This window comes from Palaemon carinicauda, chromosome 41 (genome assembly GCF_036898095.1).
Source record: "Palaemon carinicauda isolate YSFRI2023 chromosome 41, ASM3689809v2, whole genome shotgun sequence".
In the NCBI taxonomy this organism is placed as follows: Eukaryota; Metazoa; Arthropoda; class Malacostraca; order Decapoda; family Palaemonidae; genus Palaemon; species Palaemon carinicauda.
Window position 1 is genome coordinate 52,709,658 of NC_090765.1, and position 25,000 is coordinate 52,734,657.

At 37.3% G+C, this 25,000-nt stretch overlaps 1 protein-coding gene across 1 annotated transcript in view; it reads right to left on the minus strand.

Annotated features, from left to right (window-relative positions):
• Window positions 1-25,000, minus strand: part of LOC137632333 (uncharacterized) — a 32,207-nt gene that overhangs the window by 5,518 nt on the left and 1,689 nt on the right. Inside the window, exons 2-11 of the mRNA XM_068364265.1 lie at window positions 18,790-18,822; window positions 18,346-18,387; window positions 17,638-18,172; window positions 16,416-16,541; window positions 7,436-7,552; window positions 6,552-6,668; window positions 5,281-5,397; window positions 4,623-4,739; window positions 4,267-4,383; window positions 2,025-2,150 (exon numbers count right to left, since the gene is read on the minus strand). Of these exons, the coding sequence (XP_068220366.1) occupies window positions 2,025-2,150; window positions 4,267-4,383; window positions 4,623-4,739; window positions 5,281-5,397; window positions 6,552-6,668; window positions 7,436-7,552; window positions 16,416-16,541; window positions 17,638-18,172; window positions 18,346-18,387; window positions 18,790-18,822 (1,447 nt within the window). The remainder of the gene's footprint in view (window positions 1-2,024; window positions 2,151-4,266; window positions 4,384-4,622; window positions 4,740-5,280; window positions 5,398-6,551; window positions 6,669-7,435; window positions 7,553-16,415; window positions 16,542-17,637; window positions 18,173-18,345; window positions 18,388-18,789; window positions 18,823-25,000) is intronic.

The following is a 25,000-nucleotide window of genomic DNA, read 5'->3' on the forward strand; positions in this document are numbered from 1 at the left end:
TTGTTCGAAAAGTTTAACGATAGAGTTGCACATTTTTTTAGGTTACTCGTAAATTTACTGAACAAAATACAAAATTGCCATATTGGAATGATGCTCATATTCTGTACTGAAATCGGAAGGAAAGCAGAAATACTTTGACTATATTGATGATCTGCAATGAAAACTTGAGATGGTGATGAATGCATATCGGTGGGTAAAGAATTGTTAGGAACAGTGATTACTAAATATCTGCGAGAGTTCAAGTAGACAGGTGATTTGGGGGGAGATAGAATTATGAATAGCGTATTATTATTATTATTATTATTATTATTATTATTACTTGCTAAGCTACAACCCTAGTTGGAAAAGCAGGATGCTATAAGCCCAGGGGCTCCAACAGGGAAAATAGCACAGTGAGGAAAGGGAACAAGGAAAAATGAAATATTTTAAGAACAATAACAACATTAAAATAAATATTTACTATATAAACTATGAAACCTTTAACAAAACAAGAGGAGGATAAAGTAGATAGAATAGTGTGGCCGAGTGTACCCTCAAGCAAAAGAACTCTAACCCAAGACAGTGGAAGACATGGTACAGAGGTTAAGGCACTACCCTAGACTAGAGAACAATGGTTTGATTTTGGAGTGTCCTTCTCCTAGAAGAGCTGCTTACCTTAGCTAAAGAGTCTCTTCGCCACTGAACAATTACAGTGCAGTAGTTAACCCCTTGGGTGAAGAAGAATTGTTTGGCAATCTCAGTGTTGTCAGGTGTATGAGGACAGAGGAGAATCTGTAGAGAATAGGCCAGACTATTCGGTGTATGTGTAGGCAAAGGGAAAGTGAACTAAAACCAGAGAGGAGGATCCAATGAAGTACTGTGTGTCCAGTCAAAGGACCCCATAACTCTCTAGCGGTAGTGTCTCAAAAAGAAACGAGTTGCATTATGGGTGATTTAAGCATCATTGTTGGTATTGCATTTGTGTTCCCAAACATATTATAGAAACTGTAGTCAATTCTTTTTAGAGAGGCAGATTTACACCAACTCGAAGAGGTGTCCTACTAGCTAGGCAAAATTTCTTAATCGCTGATTGGTTGGACAAGATAATTCTAACCAATCAGATCGCACGAAACCTTTCCCGAGCTAAAAGGGCACCGCTGCGAGTCAGTGCAAATGCGGCTCATTAAAAAAATGAGCATAGGACAATAGAATAGGCAGACAGTAAGTACAACTGTGCAGGAACAATACAGACTGAAAGTAGATTGGAAAAAAATATGAAGTTTAGAAAGGGAATTAAAAGCGACCTCTGCTTGGTTGGAGTAAGTCGACCAGATACTGATTATGAGAATTCATTTTAGGAGGGGACACTTCTGAAAAATATGGAGTTTTAGTGCAGGAGTTTTTGAAGGAAATTTTGAACCAAAGGATTCTTATGGTAACCGGATTAAGGCTTTGAATGTGTATGGAACACAATTAAGTGTTTAAATCAATTTGTTTAAAAAAGTAATTATGATGTGATATACTGAAAGGGGAAATAACGTAACACTATATATATATAAATATATATATATATATATATATATATATATATATATATAGGAGTAATTATGATGTGATATACTGAAAGGGGAAATCACGTAACTATATATGTATATATATATATATATATATATATATATATATACTGTATATATATATATATATATATATATATATATATATATATATAAAGGAGTAAATATGATGTGATATAATGAAAGGGGAAATGACGTAACTGTATGTGTATATATATATATATATATATATATATATATATATATATATATATATATATATATACATATACTATTATCATCATTTTTATGATTATTATTATAATTACAAGCTAAGCTTCAATTTTCCATTCATATCACGAAACCTCGTCTCTATCCAGCTGCGAAAGAATGGGTTGAATTTCTATTTTCATTGTCATTCTCTTTAGTTCAGACTTAACGTGCAATAGAGATAATGTACACCATCAAATATTGAACCACGCTGACACTTACAGTTTTGTGAAGCGTATCCTGGTGAATCTAATGGGTAGGAGATGCCTTCCACGCATTGGTAGTCTCTGCAGTACTGAGTGTATACTTCGCCATTCGCAAACCACTCTCCTTCGTAATTGGAACAACCTGCAAGGAAGATGATGTTTTGTATTGGAGGAAAAAAATGGGGAAATTCTTAATCAGCACAAGTTTTGCTTTCAAATTTCTGGTATTTGGTATTGGAAGGAAAAAAGGGAAAATTCTTAATCAGTGCAAGTTTTGCCTTAATTTTTTTTATATTAGGTATTGGAAGTAAAAAAGTAGGAAGATTCTTAATCAGGACAGTTTTGCCTTAAAATTTTTGCATCATAAGTATAAGAATCCAAAAAAAAAGGAAATCGTATAAGAAACCAAAAATTGAAAGGGAATAAAAAACCAAGACTTAAAAGGCTTTGTGATTTATGAAGGTATATAAAATGAATGAACTAAGTTTTTTAAATGTACTTCTATCGTTATTTATTAACCCTTTATGTGCCAGCGCCCCACCAAATGATTTAGCACTCAAGCCATAGCACTTTTTTTTCATATTCTACTTAACTCATCTGAGTACTAAAACTATAGCCAGGCTGACACTTGCACAAATTTGTGGCACGCATTGTCACGACTCGAGTCGTGAACTGGCGTGAACTCGTTGTGAACGGGTTTGAAGTGTTCGTAAACCCGTCGTGACATCGTGGCATGTCGTGACAAAATTTCGTGACCGGGTTGTGAACTATGCGCGAACTGTTCGTGAACTCGTTAGGACGATGCGGGAATTGCGCAAACTATGCGTGAACTCGTTGTGAACTCGTCGTGCCAGTTCGTGTCAATGTGGACAGGTCAGTTGTGATTCTGAGGTAATGTTTTTTTTCTATCTTCCAGTTCGTGCCACAAAATGTCACGACTTGCCACGACAAATTCGTGGCAAAAAGTCGTCCAAATTGCCAGGGTACCCTATGAAAGATGGGACTTTACAATATTATCTTATATCTAAAGAAATTTCCTTTCCATCGATCAATTATTTTACATAATATAATGTTTTCATATACGTAAATGATAAAGGAAAGAAAAACAACTGGTAATTACTAAACGAAAATTGCGACATATGTCGCTAAGGGGAGTAGAATTACTGGATTTGAATTACATCCAATGATATTCAAAGATTCAAGGTTAAGAATTATTGCCAACTAGTGTGTGTGACCCGTCAAAAATGACGGCTAAATATTTAGATAGATGTAAATACACACACACACACATACGGATGTGCTCACTGGAATATGACTACTCTGCTATGTACATTAGGGATGAGGAGAGCTGAGTGTGACTGGAAAGATATATATATATATATATATATATATATATATATATATATATATATATATATATATATATATATATATGTGTGTATATATATATATGTATATATATATATTGCTCTTTATTAAATAGGGGAGATTGTATAGGCGCAAAATAAAATCATTACAGAATATAGAAGGGTTCTATACTAAATGTTGAAAAATTTCATAAGGCCTAAGTTGAACACTATAAAAACTCCGCTATTGAAGTTTAGGGAGAAAATTAAAATACTTAAGGATGAATAGGGAGAAGTATTCTTATAATACATTCTGTGAACGAATGAAGTATTGTTAGAGAAGCTATTATCAGAGAATAGTCCCAAATTACTAAGCTAGTTGAGCAAAATTTTGCAACGAAGCAACTTGAATAGTTTCCATTTTCTTGATAGGATAAAAACTAAAGCTATTAGGAAGAAATACATATTCTTGTTAAGATGTATGAAAGTTGAACCGGGGTTGGCATTTTGTATTATTATTCTCGGGGTTTGTTTTTATTCCTAATTTGAATAATTTCTGTTCAAACTCTGAAGAGATTGCTTTTGCTCATCATCACATCTTATGATGCCAGCATTGTAACCACTTGCAAAGCAGCCTGAATACATTGGGAGAGGCTCAAATCTGTACAGATATCCCACCCACGAAGTATGTGGTCCATTGTATGGTTGGGACACCCACATGAGCACTCATCAGAGTGGGCGAGACTCCACTTATGAAGGCTGTCTGCAGTCCTTCCAACTCTAGAGTAACCCAATTCTTTCTACAGATGTTTGGTGTCTGTATGCGAAACCCCGTAAAGAAATCTGTATATCAGGCGCAGAAAGGAAAGTAATTTACAATTTGGTTATGGTAAGTTTTAAAACTCGTCTTACATTCTTGCACAACATTTGGCAGGGGGTAAGGGTACCCATAGTCACACAAGTAGGCTTGGCAGTTTTCGATGTAGGTCTCTCCTGCGGAGTGCCATTGTCCATCGGAGTCAAGACAGCCTTGAAAGAAAGAAAAGGGAAACTAACATTATGTAGAAATCTAAATATGCTATGTTAATACCATGAAGGTAGATTATCCACTAATTAAGAGATGTATTTGAGCACTTTATCCAATAATGCATCGTTTCTCTCTTGCAATTGATATATTAACCATTTCCTCTTCGATAGCAATTTTACATTCATTTTTCTCTTTCTAGCATTTCCTCCACTCATATAAACAGTCCCGATTAACAACTTACAATTCCGAGCCTGTGAACCGGTGAGTCTACCAATTCCAAAATCGCAATAGTATTCCTTGCAATATTCTGTGTAGGTTTCTCCGTTTGCATGCCATTCTCCACTCCATCCTGTGCAGCCTGTCTCCGGGAAAGAGGGGCCAGAATAAGTGACCATATCCACAACATTTGAAAGGGATATGTGAATAATTTGGAATAAGACTGAATAGCTGAACCAGAGAGGTTTACTGTATATATATATATATATATATATATATATATATATATATATACATATACATATATGTATATATATGTGTATATATATATATATATATATATCTATCATATATATATCATCCTTTCTTACGCCTATTGACGCAAAGGTCCTCAGTTAGATTTCGCCAGCCGTCTCTATCTTCAGCTTTTAAATCAATAATTCTCCATTCAACATCTCTTACTTCACGATTCATAGACCTCAGCCATGTAGGCCTGGGTCTTCCAATTCTTCTGTATATATATATATATATATATATATATATATATATATATATATATATATATATATATATATATATATATATGCTTCCGTGTATGTATAAATATATGTACATAAATGTGTGTTGCTATTTTCAATATTGGTCACAAAGCCACGTATAGATATCTCCCTCAATGTACTTACATTCATCAACCGTTTCAACCTGATGTCTGTATCCGTAGTAGCAAAAATAGGCCACGCATTGGTATATGAAGGTTTCACCATTTGCAAAGTATGAGACGCCATCTGGGCTTATGCAACCTGCAAACAGTGAATATAATTGCAGGGAGATGTCATTGATGATTATTATAATTAGGGTTTTTTTTTTATTAATTCGGATTATGGTAAAATATATATGTGATAATATGGGAAATTTATTAAAGATTTCCAACAATCTTTCAAGAACTTGACATAGATGATTATTATAATTAGGGCTTTTTATGTCTAATTCGGGTTAGTGATAAAAGATGTATGAAATAAATTATTAATTCAAATTTATTAAAGCTTTTCAACAAGATTTTGAAAACAATGTATATGTATTTAATTTATCTTTTCATATATTTTATTCATTTTCTCATGTCTTATGATGATTATTTCTTTCTGATAAACGTACGAAGGTTTCTTGTATGAAGAAAAATATAATGCAGTAGTAAGAAAATATATTACTGTATTGAACTATATTGTTGGCAATAGATTATTATACTTTTCCTTTTTATTAAAATCTACCACATTTTTCATTTGGAGTAATCACTCAGAGAAAAAAATTTAATTCAAAATTAGATATACAATTTTTTTTTTAATTTTTTTTTCTCAAATATCAGTATTTTAATCTGTATGAGTAGTGTAGTTTAAATTCTGGATTGAAACAATTCTGGTATTTAGAAATAAAATGTGAAAACTTTACAAATAACAAGTGACTCACGACAGACAATGCAAAATATATATATTGGATTTTTGTGTTATTTATTTCTAGAAAAATCTATCACGCTTCTCATTTCGAATTAATTAACTTACTGAAACAGGAAAAAAAACAAAATCGAAAATTAGATTTAAAATTTAATGTGGCATTTGAAAGTTTTACGCATTTCACTTGAAATAATTACTTGAAAAGAGAGATCAAAAACTTCAAATTCAAAATTAGATTTAAAATTTAATGTGGATTTTGAAAATACGCTTTTCGTTTGAAATAATTACTGAAATTCAAAGAGATAAAAAAAAAAGTTCAATTGGAAAATTAGATATAAAATCTAATGTGTATTTACAAATGTTTACCCCTTTTCATTTGAAATAATTATTAAAAAAAGAGGGAAAAAACTTCAAATTCAAATTTAGATATAATTAGAACATGATATATTTCAGAAGAATATTATTTCATATCAATTGGAATATAAGTCTATTAAATAACTCCTACTCACAGTCTGCCCTGTCATTTTCCGTTTCATATGTAATGCCGCGATCGCAGTAGAATTCCATGCAACCTAGTGTGTAGGTCTCGCCGTTCACACGCCAATTTCCGTTGAAATCTGCACAGCCTGCAATAAGAAACGCAAATTTTTCATTTATGTTACATATTGTTTTGACGGCTTCATGAATTTTGGCACACGTCAAGGCAAGCTCGAAATCGAGCAAAATGAATGTTTGCCAAATAGCAAAGTATTGTCAAAGTATTGTTGACGAAGTAACTATTATTCAGTAGAATATATTATGATTATGATAATATAGGCCTCTTTTGTATCGTTTTGTGACTACGTTGTGTTATTATTATTATTATTTATATATTGATACGATAGCGTGTGTGTCTTATTTATTTTGTGTGACCCGCTTTAAAGAAAACGGAAATAATTTCATGGTATACTCTTACAAATTCACATTAAACTTTGATTACTTAACCAAAGTACATCTTATATAGTTTTCCCAATTTTGTCTTTAGCACCTGACTTTTTTTAAATATTAGACAAAAAATTGAGTTCTGTCAATTTCCATAACCTAAATTATGAAATTAATCTCGGGACATTTTATTCAAACGTGTAGGTTAGGAACAAGATAATTAGTATTGAAAATATAATTTTGTATAATTTACATGGGTTCCGCTAGTTATTATTGTTATTACTAGCTAAGCTACATACATAGTTGCCAAGTGAGGAAAGGAAAGAAGGAAACAGGTAGAGTAGTGTGCCTAAGTGTTCTCTCAAGCAAGAGAACTAACCCAAGACAGTGAAATACCCTGATATAGGTGTCTCTTAGCTTACAGAGATATGTACCACAGTTCTTGAAGGCAACTTTACCATGCAATACTTACACTCAGTGACGTTTGTTCCAGTAGGAATTCCAACTCCATCCTGACAGATATAGGCTTCACAGTAATCGTTGTAGTAGATTCCATCCTCGTACCAATGGCCTTCATTACTTAGACAGCCTGGAATAGGTGAATTTGCATTACTTAGATAACCTGGAACAGGTGAATTTGTTTTACTTAGACAGTCTGGAATAGGTGAATTTGCATTACTTAGGCAGCCTGGAATAGGTGAATTTGCAGTACTTAGACAGCCTGGAATAGGTGAATTTCCATTACTTAGGCAGCCTGGAATAGGTGAATTTGTATTACTTAGACAGCCTGGAATAGGTGAATTCGCATTACTTAGGCAGCCTGGAATAGGTGAATTCGCATTACTTAGACAGCCTGGAATAGGTGAATTTCCATTACTTAGGCAGCCTGGAATAGGTGAATTTCCATTACTTAGGCAGCCTAAAATAGGTGAATTTCCATTACTTAGGCAGCCTAAAATAGGTGAATTTGCATTACTTAGGCAGCCTGGAATAGGTGAATTTGCATTACTTAGGCAGCCTGGAATAGGTGAATTTCCATTACTTAGGCAGCCTGGAATAGGTGAATTTGTATTACTTAGACAGCCTGGAATAGGTGAATTCGCATTACTTAGGCAGCCTGGAATAGGTGAATTCGCATTACTTAGACAGCCTGGAATAGGTGAATTTCCATTACTTAGGCAGCCTAAAATAGGTGAATTTCCATTACTTAGGCAGCCTAAAATAGGTGAATTTCCATTACTTAGGCAGCCTAAAATAGGTGAATTTGCATTACTTAGGCAGCCTGGAATAGTTGAATTTGCATTACTTAGGCAGCCTGGAATAGTTGAATTTGCATTACTTAGGCAGCCTAAAATAGGTGAATTTCCATTACTTAGGCAGCCTAAAATAGGTGAATTTCCATTACTTAGGCAGCCTAAAATAGGTGAATTTCCATTACTTAGGCAGCCTAAAATAGGTGAATTTCCATTACTTAGGCAGCCTAAAATAGGTGAATTTGCATTACTTAGGCAGCCTGGAATAGGTGAATTTGCATTACTTAGGCAGCCTGGAATAGGTGAATTTCCATTACTTAGGCAGCCTGGAATAGGTGAATTTGTATTACTTAGACAGCCTGGAATAGGTGAATTCGCATTACTTAGGCAGCCTGGAATAGGTGAATTCGCATTACTTAGACAGCCTGGAATAGGTGAATTTCCATTACTTAGGCAGCCTAAAATAGGTGAATTTGCATTACTTAGGCAGCCTGGAATAGGTGAATTTGTATTACTTAGACAGCCTGGAATAGGTGAATTCGCATTACTTAGGCAGCCTGGAATAGGTGAATTCGCATTACTTAGACAGCCTGGAATAGTTGAATTTGCATTACTTAGGCAGCCTAAAATAGGTGAATTTCCATTACTTAGGCAGCCTGGAATATGTGAATTTGTATTACTTAGACAGCCTGGAATAGGTGAATTCGCATTACTTAGGCAGCCTGGAATAGGTGAATTCGCATTACTTAGACAGCCTGGAATAGGTGAATTTCCATTACTTAGGCAGCCTAAAATAGGTGAATTTGCATTACTTAGGCAGCCTGGAATAGGTGAATTTCCATTACTTAGGCAGCCTAAAATAGGTGAATTTGCATTACTTAGGCAGCCTGGAATAGGTGAATTCGCATTACTTAGACAGCCTGGAATAGGTGAATTTCCATTACTTAGGCAGCCTAAAATAGGTGAATTTCCATTACTTAGGCAGCCTAAAATAGGTGAATTTCCATTACTTAGGCAGCCTAAAATAGGTGAATTTGCATTACTTAGGCAGCCTGGAATAGTTGAATTTCCATTACTTAGGCAGCCTGGAATAGGTGAATTTCCATTACTTAGGCAGCCTAAAATAGGTGAATTTGCATTACTTAGGCAGCCTGGAATAGGTGAATTTGCATTACTTAGGCAGCCTGGAATAGGTGAATTTGCATTACTTAGGCAGCCTAAAATAGGCGAATTTCCATTACTTAGGCAGCCTAAAATAGGTGAATTTCCATTACTTAGGCAGCCTAAAATAGGTGAATTTGCATTACTTAGGCAGCCTGGAATAGGTGAATTTCCATTACTTAGGCAGCCTAAAATAGGTGAATTTGCATTACTTAGGCAGCCTGGAATAGGTGAATTTGCATTACTTAGGCAGCCTGGAATAGGTGAATTTGCATTACTTAGGCAGCCTAAAATAGGCGAATTTCCATTACTTAGGCAGCCTGGAATAGGTGAATTTGCATTACTTAGACAGCCTGGAATAGGTGAATTTGCATTACTTAGGCAGCCTGGAATAGGTGAATTTGCATTACTTAGGCAGCCTGGAATAGGTGAATTTGCATTACTTAGGCAGCCTGGAATAGGTGAATTTGCATTACTTAGACAGCCTGGAATAGGTGAATTTCCATTACTTAGGCAGCCTAAAATAGGTGAATTTGCATTACTTAGGCAGCCTGGAATAGGTGAATTTCCATTACTTAGGCAGCCTAAAATAGGTGAATTTGCATTACTTAGGCAGCCTAAAATAGGTGAATTTGCATTACTTAGGCAGCCTAAAATAGGTGAATTTGCATTACTTAGGCAGCCTAAAATAGGTGAATTTGCATTACTTAGGCAGCCTAAAATAGGTGAATTTGCATTACTTAGGCAGCCTAAAATAGGCGAATTTCCATTACTTAGGCAGCCTAAAATAGGTGAATTTGCATTACTTAGGCAGCCTGGAATAGGTGAATTTGCATTACTTAGACAGCCTGGAATAGTTGAATTTGCATTACTTAGGCAGCCTGGAATAGTTGAATTTGCATTACTTAGGCAGCCTAAAATAGGTGAATTTCCATTACTTAGGCAGCCTAAAATAGGTGAATTTCCATTACTTAGGCAGCCTAAAATAGGTGAATTTGCATTACTTAGGCAGCCTAAAATAGGTGAATTTCCATTACTTAGGCAGCCTAAAATAGGTGAATTTCCATTACTTAGGCAGCCTAAAATAGGTGAATTTCCATTACTTAGGCAGCCTAAAATAGGTGAATTTGCATTACTTAGGCAGCCTAAAATAGGTGAATTTCCATTACTTAGGCAGCCTAAAATAGGTGAATTTCCATTACTTAGGCAGCCTAAAATAGGTGAATTTCCATTACTTAGGCAGCCTAAAATAGGTGAATTTGCATTACTTAGGCAGCCTGGAATAGTTGAATTTGCATTACTTAGGCAGCCTGGAATAGTTGAATTTGCATTACTTAGGCAGCCTAAAATAGGTGAATTTCCATTACTTAGGCAGCCTAAAATAGGTGAATTTCCATTACTTAGGCAGCCTAAAATAGGTGAATTTGCATTACTTAGGCAGCCTGGAATAGGTGAATTTGCATTACTTAGGCAGCCTGGAATAGTTGAATTTGCATTACTTAGGCAGCCTAAAATAGGCGAATTTCCATTACTTAGGCAGCCTAAAATAGGTGAATTTGCATTACTTAGGCAGCCTGGAATAGGTGAATTTGCATTACTTAGACAGCCTGGAATAGTTGAATTTGCATTACTTAGGCAGCCTGGAATAGTTGAATTTGCATTACTTAGGCAGCCTAAAATAGGTGAATTTGCATTACTTAGGCAGCCTGGAATAGGTGAATTTCCATTACTTAGGCAGCCTAAAATAGGTGAATTTGCATTACTTAGGCAGCCTGGAATAGGTGAATTTGCATTACTTAGGCAGCCTGGAATAGTTGAATTTGCATTACTTAGGCAGCCTAAAATAGGCGAATTTCCATTACTTAGGCAGCCTAAAATAGGTGAATTTGCATTACTTAGGCAGCCTGGAATAGGTGAATTTCCATTACTTAGGCAGCCTAAAATAGGTGAATTTGCATTACTTAGGCAGCCTGAAATAGGTGAATTTGCATTACTTAGGCAGCCTGGAATAGTTGAATTTGCATTACTTAGGCAGCCTAAAATAGGCGAATTTCCATTACTTAGGCAGCCTAAAATAGGTGAATTTGCATTACTTAGGCAGCCTAAAATAGGCGAATTTCCATTACTTAGGCAGCCTAAAATAGGTGAATTTGCATTACTTAGGCAGCCTGGAATAGGTGAATTTGCATTACTTAGACAGCCTGGAATAGGTGAATTTCCATTACTTAGGCAGCCTGGAATAGGTGAATTTCCATTACTTAGGCAGCCTAAAATAGGTGAATTTCCATTACTTAGACAGCCTGGAATAGGTGAATTTGCATTACTTAGGCAGCCTGGAATAGGTGAATTTGCATTACTTAGGCAGCCTGGAATAGGTGAATTTGCATTACTTAGACAGCCTGGAATAGGTGAATTTGTCTTGAGACATAAAGCTGATGTAATATATACAATTCTCTCCATGTTAATTTCTCTTAAAGCTGTAAATATTTCTACGTTTCATTCTGCAGCAGGTAATGGTGCCTATTAATACTGTAAAATCCTGTTAAATAACATTTTATTAATTGTTCATTTAAATTGATTTTTCTAGGTTGTATATAGGAAGATAGTTTATCTCTTAATAGATTATAATTTAGCACGATAACAATTTTTAGTTTATAAAAAAAAAGTTAATTTAAGCAATAAGAGATTAGAATTTTAAATAGTTTAAACAACGAGAAATTAGAAATTTAAATCGTTTAAGTAACAACACATTAGAATTTCAATTAGTTTAAACAACAAGAGATTAGAATTTTAAATAGTTTAAGCAACAAGAGATTAGAAATTTAAATAGTTTAAACAACAAGAGATTAGAATTTTAAATAGTTTAAGCAACAATAGATTAGAAATTTAAATAGTTTAAGCAACAAGAGATTAGAATTTTAAATAGTTTAGGCAACAATAGATTAGAAATTTAAATAGTTTAATCAACAAGAGGTTAGAATTTTAAATAGTTTAATCAACAAGAGATTAGAATTTTAAATAGCAACAGCAGATTAGAATTTCAAATAGTTTAAACATCGAGAAATTAGAAATTGAAATCGTTTAAGTAACAACACATTAGAATTTCAATTAGTTTAAACAACAATAGATTAGAATTTTAAATAGTTTAAGCAACAAGAGATTAGAAATTTAAATAGTTTAAACAACAAAAGATTAGAATTTTAAATAGTTAAACATATACTTTTCTCCTCCGAATTCTCATTACCTATTTTTATTTTTTAATTTTGTTCGCGATGTGTAATTGCAATTATATGGAACTTACACTATCTATAGTCCATTTCTTTTAGCGATGCATATTTGCACCGACTCGCAGTGGTGCCCTTTTAGCTCGGAAAAGTTTCCGGATCGCTGATTGGTTGGACGAGATAATTCCAACCAATCAGCGATCAGGAAACTTTCCGAGCTCACCGCTGCGAGTCGGTGCAAATATGCATCGCTAAAAGAAATGGACTATAGATAGTTTTATTGATTCTCTTCTAGATAGAACTGTATTCCCAAATGTTGAGATAGTCAGCTTAATAAACACTCTTATCTGTAATGCATCTGTGACGTCAAGTTTATGAAGTAATAACTACAGTATAGCTATTAGGATGCTCGTAGGATAAGGATAGGGATGTGGGGAATATGCTCGTAGGATAAGGATAGGGTAGTGGGGAATATGCTCGTAGGATAAGGATAGGGAAGTGGGGAATATGCTCGTAGGATAAGGATAGGAATGTGGGGAATATGCTCGTAGGATAAGGATAGGGATGTGGGGAATATGCTCGTAGGATAAGGATAGGGATGTGGGGAATATGCTCGTAGGATAAGGATAGGGATGTGGGGAATATGCTCGTAGGATAAGGAGAGGAAAGTGGGGAATATGCTCGTAGGATAAGGATAGGGAAGTGGGGAATATATTCGTAGGATAAGGATAGGGTAGTCGGGAATATGCTCGTAGGATAAGGATAGGGAAGTGGGGAATATGCTCGTAGGATAAGGATAGGGAAGTGGGGAACATGCTCGTAGGATAAGGATAGGGAAGTGGGGAATATGCTCGTAGGATAAGGATAGGGAAGTGGGGAATATGCTCGTAGGATAAGGATAGGGAAGTGGGGAACATGCTCGTAGGATAAGGATAGGGAAGTGGGGAATATGCTCGTAGGATAAGGATAGGGAAGTGGGGAATATGCTCGTAGGATAAGGATAGGGAAGTGGGGAATATATTCGTAGGATAAGGATAGGGTAGTCGGGAATATGCTCGTAGGATAAGGATAGGGAAGTGGGGAATATGCTCGTAGGATAAGGATAGGGAAGTGGGGAACATGCTCGTAGGATAAGGATAGGGTAGTGGGGAATATGCTCGTAGGATAAGGATAGGGAAGTGGGGAATATGCTCGTAGGATAAGGATAGGGAAGTGGGGAACATGCTCGTAGGATAAGGATAGGGAAGTGGGGAACATGCTCGTAGGATAAGGATAGGGAAGTGGGGAACATGCTCGTAGGATAAGGATAGGGAAGTGGGGAACATGCTCGTAGGATAACGATAGGGAAGTGGGGAACATGCTCGTAGGATAAGGATAGGGTAGTCGGGAATATGCTCGTAGGATAAGGATAGGGAAGTGGGGAATATGCTCGTAGGATAAGGATAGGGAAGTGGGGAACATGCTCGTAGGATAAGGATAGGGTAGTCGGGAATATGCTCGTAGGATAAGGATAGGGAAGTGGGGAATATGCTCGTAGGATAAGGATAGGGAAGTGGGGAACATGCTCGTAGGATAAGGATAGGGTAGTGGGGAACATGCTTGTAGGATAAGGATAGGGAAGTGGGGAATATGCTCGTAGGATAAGGATAGGGAAGTGGGGAACATGCTCGTAGGATAAGGATAGGGAAGTGGGGAACATGCTCGTAGGATAAGGATAGGGAAGTGGGGAATATGCTCGTAGGATAAGGATAGGGAAGTGGGGAACATGCTCGTAGGATAAGGATAGGGAAGTGGGGAACATGCTCGTAGGATAAGGATAGGGAAGTGGGGAATATGCTCGTAGGATAAGGATAGGGAAGTGGGGAACATGCTCGTAGGATAAGGATAGGGAAGTGGGGAACATGCTCGTAGGATAAGGATAGGGAAGTGGGGAACATGCTCGTAGGATAAGGATAGGGAAGTGGGGAATATGCTCGTAGGATAAGGATAGGGAAGTGGGGAACATGCTCGTAGGATAAGGATAGGGAAGTGGGGAACATGCTCGTAGGATAAGGATAGGGAAGTGGGGAATATGCTCGTAGGATAAGGATAGGGAAGTGGGGAACATGCTCGTAGGATAAGGATAGGGTAGTGGGGAATATGCTCGTAGGATAAGGATAGGGAAGTGGGGAACATGCTCGTAGGATAAGGATAGGGAAGTGGGGAATATGCTCGTAGGATAAGGATAGGGAAGTGGGGAACATGCTCGTAGGATAAGGATAGGGAAGTGGGGAATATGCTCGTAGGATAAGGATAGGGAAGTGGGGAACATGCTCGTAGGATAAGGATAGGGAAGTGGGGAATATGCTCGTAGGATAAGGATAGGGAAGTGGGGAACATGCTCGTAGGATAAGGATAGGGAAGTGGGGAACATGCTCGTAGGATAAGGATAGGGAAGTGGGGAACATGCTCGTAGGATAAGGATAGGGAAGTGGGGAATATGCTCGTAGGATAAGGATAGGGAAGTGGGGAACATGCTCGTAGGATAAGGATAGGGAAGTGGGGAACATGCTCGTAGGATAAGGATAGGGAAGTGGGGAATATGCTCGTAGGATAAGGATAGGGAAGTGGGGAACATGCTCGTAGGATAAGGATAGGGTAGTGGGGAATATGCTCGTAGGATAAGGATAGGGAAGTGGGGAATATGCTCGTAGGATAAGGATAGGGAAGTGGGGAACATGGGGAAAGGAAGAGTACCCTTGGATACAAACCAGTTTATAGCCCGAAGGCAGATACTCGGGTTGGAAGGAATAAGAAAAAGGGAGAAATGGAAGTACAGGGGGAGAAAAAAAGAGAGGGGCAGACCCTCTTGCGTTGTTAGATAGGATTAGTAGCCATCTGAAAGAACAGGCGACTAAGTTTGAAAAAAGAAAAGACAGGCAGGGAGAGGAAGGGTTTTTTGGGTCACACAATGTGTAGCCCTATTGCAGGAGTATGTCAGTCTGTAACCTATTTTGATGGTTAAAGAAAGTTATGATGGTAGACAGTATAGCGAAACGTGCAAGTAATGTAGCTCACCAGGTCTTCCATGCGGTTTATCTTTCATTACATTCTTGTAACTAATAATTGTAAATGTGTGTACACCAACTCATTTGAATTACTTTCATGCTGGCAATTACCCAAAAAATACCACTGCAATCATCAGAATCTTATAAATTATGATCTGTTTAGTTAATACTGATGAATTTCCAAAGAACAATTAAATGACTTTAATAACTCTTATTATTATTAATATTACTAGCTAAGCTACATTCTTAGTTGGAAAAGCAGGATGCTATAAGCCTAAGAGCTTCCGCAGGGAAAAATAGCCCAGTAATGAAAGAAAATATGGGAATAAATAAACTGCAAGAGAAGTAATGAACAATTAAAATAGAATACTTTAAGAACAGTAAGAACATTAAAATAAATCGTTCATATTATTATAATTATTATTATTATTACTTGCTGAAATACAACTCTAGTTGAAAAAGCAGGAAGCTATAAGCCCAGTGGCTCCAACAGGGAAAATAGCCTAGTGAGGAAAGGAAACAGGGAAAAATAAAATATTTAAAGAACAGTAACAACATTAAATTAAATATCTCTTACATAAATTATAAAAATTTCAACAAAACAAGAGGAACAGAAATAAGATAGAATAGTGTACCCGAGTGTACCCTCAAGCAAGGCTTATGTCAGTCTGTTTAACATAAAAAATAAATGCTCAAAGTTTGAACTTTTCAAGTTCCACCGATTCAACTACAAAGGATCAGGATCATCATTCCACAGTTGTACTTACACGTTTGGTCCACAGTTCCCGTTTGGTATTCCCGACCATCGAAACATATGTATTCATGACAGTGAAAAAAGTAGATTTCACCGGGATTATGCCATCCAGATGGAGTCTCACAACCAGCTACATAAACTGTGGATGATTGAACAGAATTATTATTATTAATATTATTATTTTTATTATTATTATTATTATTATTATTATTATTATGACTTGCTAAGCTAAAACCCTAGTTGAAAAAGCAGGATGCTATAAGCCCAGGGGCCCCAACATGGAAAATAGCCGAGTGAGGAAACGAATCAAGGAAAAATAGAATATTTTAAAACCATTTATTATTATTATTATTATTATTATTATGACTTGCTAAGCTAAAACCCTAGTTGGAAAAGCAGGATGCTATAAGCCCAGGGGCCCCAACATGGAAAATAGCCGAGTGAGGAAACGAAACAAGGAAAAATAGAATATTTTAAAACCCTTTTTTAATATTATTATTATTATTATTATTATTATGACTTGCTAAGCTATAACCCTAGTTGGAAAAGCAGGATGCTTTAAGCCCAGGGGCCCCAACAGGGAAAATAACCCAGTGAGGTTACGAAACAAGGAAAAATAGAATATTTTAAGAACAGCAACAATAAAATAAACATTTCCTATAAAAACTATAAAAACTTTAACAAAACAAGATTAAGAGAACTAAGATAGAAAAGTGTGCCCGGGTGTACCCTCAAGCAAGAGAACTCTAACCCAAGACAGTGGAAGGCCATGGTACAGAGGCTATGGCACTGCTAAGATTAGAGAACAATGGTTTGATTCGGAATGTCCTTATCCTAGAAGAGCCGCTTACCATAGCTAGAGAGTCTTTTTTACCCTTACTCACTGGACAATTACAGTGCAGTAGTTAACCCCTTCAGCGAAGAAAAACTGCTTGGTAATTTCAGTGTTGTCAGGTCTATGCAGACAGAGGAGAATCTGTAAAGAATAGGCCAGACTATCCGGTGTATGTGTAGGCAAAGGGAAAGTGAACCATAACCTGAGAGAAGGATCCAGTGTAGCACTGACTGGCCAGTCAAAGGATCCCACAACTCTCTAGCGGTAGTATCTCAACGGGTGGATGGTGCCCTGGCCAACCTACTACCTGGTCCGAGTTATTTGTTACCTTTTTTTTCAGTTATCTAGAATTTGTAGGTGATGTCGAATATAAAAGAAAATTTAATTAAAAAATACTTACGGGCATGGAGCTGTCGATTTATATTTTCGACTTTTGCAGCAGTGTCGTTGGCTTCTTCATTTCCTTGCTTGTAGCCCTGTGGTAATTGTTTTGAAAGGTCGACTTGTCGATTTATATTTTCGACTTTTGCAGCAGTGTCGTTGGCTTCTTCATTTCCTTGCTTGTAGCCCTGTGGTAATTGTTTTGAAAGGTCGACTTGTCGATTTATATTTTCGACTTTTGCAGCAGTGTCGTTGGCTTCTTCATTTCCTTGCTTGTAGCCCTGTGGTAATTGTTTTGAAAGGTCGACTTGTCGATTTATATTTTCGACTTTTGCAGCAGTGTCGTTGGCTTCTTCATTTCCTTGCTTGTAGCCCTGTGGTAATTGTTTTGAAAGGTCGACTTGTCGATTTATATTTTCGACTTTTGCAGCAGTGTCGTTGGCTTCTTCATTATGCCAATTAATTTTTACTTGTGGTAATTGTTTTGAAAGGTCGAGCTGGGCCTCCCCACCATCTGATAACGATGTATCAATATCGCTCTCAGCTTGATTAATCTAGAGGAGGAAAAATTAATTTTGAAAGCATTTTTTTTTTCTATTTTTTTTTTCAGTTTCAGAATAATTATTCAACATCATATTGATTGATGAAAAGTAGAAAACATCTATATATGCAAATATGATTTAGATCAATGAGTATATTTGATTATTTCATGATCTCTAATCCTTACCGGTTGGAGACTAACACCTTGGCCCCCAGTAATACAGGAGCCCTGAAAAATAATTTATTTTGATAATAACTGTGACATTAACAAAATTAAGTAGACTAATAAGCTGGATTTATACATATTTTGCTCATCAAAACAGTGTTGCAACTTTTAATTATTATGAAATATTGAAAATATTCTAATTTTGATATATGGTAATTAATATCAACAGAATGTTGTATATTAAACCAACTGTTACAAACATACCCGTTATTAAATAACTGATTGGACACCAGCAACTTAACTTCGATTTAATCTTCAAATAAATAAAATTAATAATAAACAATTTCACCCAACGACCTCAGTAACTTAGGAAAGACTAAAGATACCTGACAGACGTCAGACAAAAACCATGTATAGAGTACATTTATACAAAGTAAATACGTTGATTTATGCAAAATTACTAACCGCAGTCAACACCAGTAGCAGAAGCATCCTCATCTGGAAGAAAAAAAATACATGAAAGTTAGATATTGAAGCAAAGCAGAAACACAATTATTATTATTATTATTATTACTGGCTAGGCTACAGCCCTTGTTGGAAAAGCAGGATGCTCCAAGCTCAGGGGTTCCAACCGGGAAAATAGCCCAGTGAGGGAAGGAAACAAGGAAAAATAAAATTTTTAAGATGAGTAACATTAAAATAAATATTTCCTATATAAACTATAAAAAACTAACAAAACAAGGGTAAGAGAATTAAAACAGAACAGCGTGCCCGAGTGTACCCTCAAGCAAAAGAACTCTAACCCAAGACAGTGGAAGACCATAGTACAAGGGCTATGGCACTACCCAAGACTAGATAACAGAATGGATTTAATTTCGTATGTGTTTTTTTACTTGTCTGCTAATTCTATTTCATTTATGAATTCTCTGTTTGTGTATGTGTGTACTTTAGATATTTTAGGGCTCAAGCCATGGCGGCCTGATGGAAGTTCCTCATTGGCAGCTTCTACTTGTGATATTTCTGCGAGTGATATACCAGAGAAATTTTACCTTAAAGGTATCACAGAGTTTTAACCTCCAGAGCAAATATCCTGAGAGATATCGTGTATAAATCAGGGACGTGTTAATAACAAGCCATGTTATCCTTCCATGAATACTATTGAGTTAACCTTGTCTCGAAGGATAAGGGATGGGGTAGGAAACTCGGACCAAAGAGCCGTTACAACTCCCGATCTCAATGCGCTACAACTAACACGTTTTCTGTTGATCCAATCCCTTTAGCAGCTTCATTTTGGACGGTCGCTTGGAGAGTTTCTGAGTGTTTTTCTTAGCTCTTTGAGTGATTTCGATCATGGATGTTTCAGCTTCTTCCCCATTGTCTAAGTTGAGTACCCTTCTTTTTGTGTGAGAGAATTTCGCGTCTCCACCTCGTGTATTTTTACATTTACATGCTTCCAATGTTCTGTAGCCGGCATGCGGTCGGTGCCATTGCATCATGTTACCAAATCGCTCAGGAATGCTTAGTTATTTAGTCATATTATTGTTGGAATATATTTTACATTATTCTTTTACAGTGTGGTTTGATGAAGGGAATTCCCCCCCCCCCCTTTTTTTTTTTTTGGTGTTTCTTGTGTGTTTTTTATCAGCATTGACTTAGGCTACCTGACTACCCTAGCTGGCAACCATGCCTGATAAATTTTCACTAATGCACCATCCCCTTCTTTTACCTAACCTTACTGGTTTGGTGAGGCTGTCTATCCTCCCATGCTGTCGACTTGTCACGGCAGGGAGCACCCCTTGGACCACTATTCCTGTTCTAATGTCGCAGTTGGGCCATCCTGTCATGCCGCCTCACCAATTTCTGAGTTTCCCATTACCACCCCTTTTTTCCTTATCCTTGTTCCTGTTAGTGTGCCTACCTGCTGTGGAACATTGTTCCTTGTCTAGTCCCATGGTGGCTGAAGTACGCTTCGTCTCCATCCTTGGACAGGATAACTTGTAGGCTATCTTTCCTGGCCCTAGGCAGGCGAGATTTTCTTCTCTGGACTAAATCTCTCTGCCGCCTTAGAGACCACCCTTGGGTGTTTTCTATGCCCCTTCCCCTTCCTAGTTAGGCCGTAACCTGATTGTACTGGGAACTATGATCTTCTTGTCTAGTCATCTTACCCTAGCTTTCGAGTTTTCACTGAGCCGCAAGGTAGGCTAGGCTTGTCTACACAGTTCTCCCTATGGCCTAACTCTATCTAGGCATAGAGTTGATACACCTTTGAGTCCTCCTCTGCCGCCTTGGCAGTTGCCTGTTTTGTATCTGCAGCTTCCCTTCATGTGCTATGTCCCTCTTGCTGTGGCGTCTTGACTCCCTTGCCTGGTTAGCCTATCTAGGCAGAAGTGTCGCCTTCTGTCTGCTTCCAGTCGTGTCATTTCGAGTTCTTCTAGCACCGGCTGCGTGTTAGCTATGGGTCATTCCCTCTGCCGACTCAGTTACAGCCTTAGACTAGTCATCTGCTCTTTCCTATCCTCTCCCATATCTGAGGAACATTGTCGTCTGGAGTTGGTTCGGTCACCAGTTACTGACGGTTCAACTCCCGCTGGTATCAGCAGGTCATGCGGATGATGAAGTTCGTTACGCTCGGCAAGTCATGAGCCTGGACGCCGACAACATGTCGACAACTTTCTTCCTAGCCAGGAGAATAGGCATAAACCTAGAAAACTGATCGACTTCAATATCTGGGGAAAGATCTCTTCCCCGAGAAATTGGTGAAGGAAGTCATGGACAAAGGAGCTTAGGAGAATAAAAGCCTTGTAGACAAGTTGGGTATGTCCTCTAAATCGAAATCTACCCCTAGTGAAGGACCTCAACCCAAGGGCAAAAGCTAAGATGACACTTTAAGGGAAGGAAATCCTTTCTCCTTTCCTGTTGCGACAGCCTCAGTTGCCGCCATCCCTCAGACTATACACGGTTCCCCAACAGTATATACCATAGACGCCAGCCTTCAACCCCGTGTATGAGAGAGCCACCACCATGTTCCACCCTGCCAGGGCTCAAAAGAAGGGCACCAATAGCAAAGGAAGGTCTGGAAAAGGTGGTCAATATACAGGCCGAGGAAGTAGAGGCAAGGCGGTTTTAAAGACCCTGGTCCTTCACATCAACAATGAGGAGCTCCTGGTAGGGGGACGACCTCACCTGTTCAGGAATCGACGGGAGTTTGATCCCTGGGCTCACAGCATAGTCTCTAACGGACTATGCTGAAAATAGAGACAGAAAACTCCCCAGTTCAAGAGGTTCTTCTAACCTACAACCCAATTTTGGGAAGATTGTGTACTGGATCTTCTCTGAAAGGGGGTCATGCGTTGCACAAAATTCATGAACTTTCAAGGGTGGCTATTCTGTGTGCCCAAGAAAGATTCAAACTATTCTGAACTTGTCCCCACTAAACAAATTCTTTCTGAACGACAAGTTCCAGATGCTGATTATTTCGCAACTATGAACCCTACTACCCCAGGGGTCCAACACCGTCTCCATAGATCTTACATGAAACTCCTACAGTCTCTGGGCTTTCAGATCAACTTCGAAAAGTCCAGACTGTCTCCAACTCAAGAATAAAAGTGGCCAGGGCTTCACTGGAGTCTAAAGTCCTTCGGGCTCAATATAACTCCAAAGATTTTCACAAAGCTAGTCAAGGCCATCATCCAATAATTACGGAACAAAGGCTTCCAGATGATGGTGTACCTGGACGACTGGCTGGTCTTGGCTGTAACGAAGTCAGAGTGTCTTCAAACAGTTCAAAAAGTCATGAAATTCCTACAGTCTCTGGGCTTTCAGATCATCATCGAAAAGTCCAGGCTGTCTCCATCTCAAGAATAAAAGTGGCTAGGGCTTCACTGGAATCTAAACTCACATGCCCTCACTCTACCCCAAGGCAAGAGAAAGGGAATCACTAACTCTGTCGGGTGCCTTCTTCGTTCAAAAGTACTTACCAGATGGCAACAGGAAAGAGTCTTGGGGTCACTGCAGTGCGCTGCCGTGATGAACCCAATCCTAAAATCAAGACTCAAAGATGCCAACAGAGTCTGGAGAAGAAAGGCATCATATGCTCAGAGAGATCTTCGCCACAAAACCCTGGTCTTACTGCGAAAGCAGCTCAAGCCGTGGTCTACTGCCAAGAGTTTATCGACACACATCCCTCTACAGTATCCTCCTCCTTCCATGATTATTCACACGGAAGCTTTGGAATAAAGTTTGGGGGGTCCACTCCCCTACCAAGAAAGTACAGGGTCAGTGGTCAATCGCATTTCAGAAATTTCACATCAATATTATGGAAGCTATGGCAGTGTTTCTGACTCTGAAGAGAATGACCCCAAAAACGAAATCACACATCACTTTAGTCATCGACATCAAGACGATAGTCCACCGTGTCAACAGCCAGGGCTCCAGGTCTCCTCAGATCAACCATACGATCCTAGCCATCCTCACATTAGCAAAGTGGAAGAACTGGCATCTCTCAGCAGTTCACCTCGAAGGGGTTCGCAATGTGGCAGTGGACTCTCTATCTAGATCAAGCCTCTGGAAACAGAATGGTCTCATGACGCAATATTATTCTGTTTCATACAAAGCAACTCCCAGAACTGCAATTCGATTTCTTTGCGAAGAACTTCAACAAGAAGCTTCCCCGGTATGTAGCGCCAAATTTAGATCCGGAAGTAATAGGGACTGATACGATGTCTCTGGATTGGCTTACAAGGGCTGGAAATCTTCAATAGTGTTCTTCAAACATTACTTGCGACAGTTGGAAGAGATTCAACACTATGTAGTGGCTGCTGGTAGTGTGATTAAACCAGCTTCTTAAGTGTTTTATATGGACTCTTATAGACTGTATAGTTGGGACTTCTCAGTCTACATTGTGCAAGGAGGCTCATGTTCCTCTTTTCAATGTACTAGTAAATATTTTAAAGAGTCAAAGGTGATATTTTTCTCCTTATGTCATGAGTTACTATTTTACTACTCTGTTACATTTTTGGGAGGTCGGAAAACTCCGGTTTTCTGTATATATCCACTGCATATAATGTTACAATTGATTACTGTAACTTTTATGCATCTTTGGAAACAATAAAAGACTGCTGCTTTCATTGGACATACTGTACAAAATAAAAGTAGTGTACCTCCATTTTTAACCCTTCTTTTATAGACCTCGATCTTTTCATCTACTGGAGACAAAAATCCACGCTGTGAATGGGACTGTGCTGTTGATTTCCTTTGCTCCTACTTTTTTCAAATATATCCCTTGCACCATAGCTTGGTACCATAGTTACGAATGCTAAAAGAAGTATGATTATGTCAATGGGGGTATGAAGGGTTAAAACTCTCCTAGCCACAACTGAGAATGATAATTCTCTGATACACTTCCATCAGGACGACGTGGCTTGAGCCCCAAAAAACGGTTTTTGACGAGAGAAATCAATTTTTAGGTGGGATAGCCATGTCGTCCTGATGGTCCGCCCGTTACGTTTTCATCCCCTCCCAATTCTCAGTGCGGGACTTCTCGTCATACGATGGCTGCTCTTGGAATGGTTCAACAGAAAACGTGTTAGTTGTAGCGCATTGAGATCGGGAGTTGTAACGGCTCTTTCGCGCACGTTTCCTACCCCATCCTTTATCCTTCGAGACAAGGTGAACTCTATTCGGGTTAGGATAACCATGGCTTCTTATTAACACGTCCCTGATTGATTTCTCTGGTATATCACTCGCAGAAATATCCCAAGTAGAAGCTGCCAATGAGGAACTTCCATCAGGACGACATGGCTCGAGCCCAAAAATAGATTTTTCCGATGTCAAAATCCCTTTTTTTTTTTTTATCCATTATTGATTTTACACTGGTAATGTATTATCCTTATAAATGCACAACTGAATATTATTTATAATAATTCATCGTCCACATAAACACACAAAAAACATATGTATTATGCATACATATATATATATATATATATATATATATATATACATATAGATGTATATATATGTGTATATATATATATTTATATATATAAATATAAATGCATATATATATACCTATAATTGCACACATATATATATATATATATATATATATATATATATAAATGCACATATATATGTATATATAAATTATATACATGTACATGAAATATATGTATATATAAATTGTGCATATACATATATATACATATAATTAATATATATATATACTGTATATATATATATATATATATACACATATATATATACACAGTATATATATATATATATATATATATATATATATCCTTTCTTATAATTTAACAATATATATTATATTTCTCTTTGAGCTGACAGTGGTCTTGCAATCTACCAGTAAACAGATGCGTTGTTTCTCATTCATTTTCAATTAAATGAACTTTTCATCCATCAATCTACTTCATTATTATTATTATTATTATTATTATTATTATTATTATTATTATTACTAAGCTACACCCCTAGCTGGAAAATCAAGGTCCTATAAGCCCAGGGGATCCAACAGGAAAAATAGCTCAGTATGGAAAGGAAACTAGGAAAAATAAAATATTTTAAGAGTAACAACATTAGAATAAATATCTCCTATATAAACTTTAATAAAACAAGAGGAAGAGAAATAAGATAGAATAGTGTGCCCAAGTGT